The sequence below is a fragment of the Sinocyclocheilus anshuiensis genome, unplaced genomic scaffold (genome assembly GCF_001515605.1).
Source record: "Sinocyclocheilus anshuiensis isolate Anshui unplaced genomic scaffold, SAMN03320099.WGS_v1.1 scaffold348, whole genome shotgun sequence".
Lineage (NCBI taxonomy): Eukaryota > Metazoa > Chordata > Actinopteri > Cypriniformes > Cyprinidae > Sinocyclocheilus > Sinocyclocheilus anshuiensis.
Window position 1 is genome coordinate 1,277,942 of NW_015555762.1, and position 3,342 is coordinate 1,281,283.

The window sequence follows — 3,342 nt, forward strand, 5'->3', positions numbered from 1 at the left end:
TGATTTTTTTTTTTTTTTTTTTTTTTTTTTTTTTTTTTTTTTTTAGATTCCACATTGGAAGATGAGGCTACTGTTGGGCCGATTTTTGTCCATGAATTTTTGTCAGTGGAGGATGAGCCTCATATTCACAAGTCTTCTCAGGTGTCGTCAAAAGATGCAGGTGACCATGTTAACATCTTTCAGAAAAATCTGAATCTTACAGACCCCAACCTTTTGAACGGTAGTGTATGTTGACTATTAAATGCACTTTTTTTTTTTAAAGCGTCTCAAAAACATTAAGATGGCACTTCAAGTTAAAAAGTTCAACTTTTAGAAGATCAGAAGAACAGCATTTCTTCTGAAATTTAAATCATTTTTAACCATATAAATGTTTTTATGGTCAGTTTTGGTCAATTTTAATGCATCCTTGCTGAATAAAAGCATTAATTTCTGAAATCTTACATTCCCTGGATTCTCATGGTAATGCGTTTTACTTGGAAAAATAAGGCAAGTCTTGGGCCCTTTGTAATTGTCAAACTTTCTGGAACATGTTATATTGAACTACTGCAAAACTATTGCAAGTTTATTCATGGATTTACATCTGTGAAAAATCACCTTGAGACCACCATAATTGAAAAAGTGGCTCAGAAAAGTGATGTTGGCCACATTAAAAGTTACTTAAGAGTCCAAATATGTTTTGGGGCCACTGCAGATACAAAGATGTAGGTCTCTGTCACCATCCCTTACTTCTCACCTTCTTTTTTTCTAGAGTTCTCCATGGAGTTGGTGCTCATGACTGGTTTGGTGGTTGCAGTTGGACTTGTGTGTGTCGTTGTCCTTGGAACGTTGTTTTACCAAAGGCGGCAGAGACGGCTTGTGTTAACTTGTGAATGACGATAAAAGCTGTTTTATCTAAATGGATGTGTTTGTTTCTTTGGTCTGGTGTTGCCTGAAGTTAGATGGTTAAAGCCCATTAGCTTCTTGTTTCTGTTCAGGGGATCCCATTTGTAGTAAATGACCCTTCAACTTTTAAAAGGGCTGATGCAGCACTGGTTTGGAGCACAGTAACAATTTGCTGCTCATGGTTTTTCAGTGTTTTGCTGTAAAAGTGACAAATACACTGGTGTACGTGTCTGAGTGTGCTTCTATGCTTTTAGAGGGCAAAAAAGTTGAATAGATCTGGCTGATAAGATTGTTCAACCACTTTTTATTAAGAAAATATTGAGTGTGCAATGAAATCAAACTAAATTTGACTGTATGCTACTGTTGAAAAATTAGGTGTCACTGACATTTAATTTCTTATAAATGCTATTCTTGAGTTTTCTATTTAAAACATTCTGAAAAAAATGTATCTGTGTCTAAAATATCAGGGATCACAACAAAATGTTTCTTGAGCAGCAAATCAGCATATTAGATTGATTTCTGAAGGATCATATGACACTGAAGACTGGAGTAAAGATGTTGAAAATTCAGCTTTGCATCACAGGAATAAATCACATTATTCGAATAGAAAATACCTATTTTAAATTGAAGTAGTTGAGCATAAGTGACATTTAATACACACATACATATATGTGTGTGTGTGTGTGTGTGTGTGTGCTGTCAAACAATTAATCTCGATCCAAAATAAGTTTTGTTTACATAATATATGTGTGTGTGTACTGTGTATATTTATGTATATATAAATGCACACATGTATATATATATATTTTGGAAATATTTACATGTATTTACATATACATGTATATATTTATATTCATGTAATTTATATATATAAATATATTTAAAATATAAACATAACATATTTCTCTTATATATATGCATGTGTGTGTATTTATATATACATAAATATACACGGTACACATATTATGTAAACAACTTTTTTGGATGCGATCAATTGTTTGACAGCACTACTATATATATATATGTGTGTGTGTGTGTGTGTATATATATATATATATAAATATATATATATATATATATATATATATATATATATATATATATATATATATATATATATATATATATATATATATATATATATATATATATATATATATATATATATATATATATATATATATATATATATATATATATATATATATATATATATATATATATATATATATATATATATATATATATATATATATATATATATATATATATATATATATATATATATATATATATATATATATATATATATATATATATATGTGTGTGTGTGTGTGTGTATGTATATATATATATATACTGTATATATCTTAATCCCACATGTAGATCTTTAATTGGTTATATAAACCTTGTTTGACCTCTGAATAAAAGATTTGAGATTGCTTCCAAAATGTCTATTTACGTTCCAAGCTTGGTTATTTTTCTCTTTAGAGAGCATGGAGCAGTGAGAATAATACACAGCCACTTGCATACAAATCCAATTTTATATTTTGGTGACTGAGTTTTATGGTCCATGTCTTGCATTTGAAACGGACTGCATCCCTGCACAGGGCTCATGGGAACAGGAAGACAAATAGACGTAATTAAAATGGTCATAAAAGCAATAGGAAGCTTTATTAATATGAAGTGGGGCATAGAAGTATAATGGTGTGTTTGTAGCCGGCTGATGTTGTGTTATTTTTGTGTGTTTTACAAACATATCCATTGACTCGCAGTGACCCAGTAATGAGTAATAAACCACATGTTTTATGGTGCTGCTGTTTGCTGCCCTCCAAATGCCCAGAAAGAGATGCTGGCGATGGTAAAGAGGGAATGCTCATGTGGAAATTATTATAATTCACGGCAGTTATGATAAATTACTAAATGTTGTTGTGAAAAAAAAATTGCGTCACTGTTTTTAAAGACCAGGTGCTATCAAATCACAAAATGTTTGTATGCAAAATAAATGTTTTAAAAGGAATTAAAATTACAATAAAGTAATACATTAAATTGATTGAAATAGCCATAAAGGCAAGCAAATATATCACTTTTTTTTGTTCCCCTGTATGTGTGTGTGTGTGTGTGTGTGTGTGTGTGTGTGTGTATAGATAGATAGATAGATAGATAGATAGATAGATAGATATGTATGTTTGCATATTAACATTATGGATTGATGCACAGCTGTACAATAAAATGCAATAAAAAAATTCGACAAAAAAGTTATAAACGAGTAAAAAGTGCCTGCAACCAGATAGATAAATATTGATATAGCCATGTATGTATGTATATTAACGTTATGGATTGATGCACAGCTGTAAAATGCAATAAAAAATTATACAAAAAATAATTATAAAAGAGTAAAAAGTGAAAAAAAATTTTTACATTTTTTAAATTTTTTCAGACTGTATTTTGTGATGTTTT

General features: G+C 29.5%; 1 protein-coding gene across 1 annotated transcript in view; it reads left to right on the forward strand.

The window, feature by feature from the left end:
* Positions 1-896, forward strand: part of LOC107674021 (zona pellucida sperm-binding protein 3-like) — an 8,592-nt gene extending 7,696 nt beyond the window's left edge. Inside the window, exons 8-9 of the mRNA XM_016467883.1 lie at positions 47-160; positions 749-896. Coding sequence (XP_016323369.1) covers positions 47-160; positions 749-873 — 239 coding nt within the window. The 3' untranslated portion in view covers positions 874-896. The remainder of the gene's footprint in view (positions 1-46; positions 161-748) is intronic.
* The last annotated feature ends 2,446 nt before the right edge of the window (positions 897-3,342 follow it).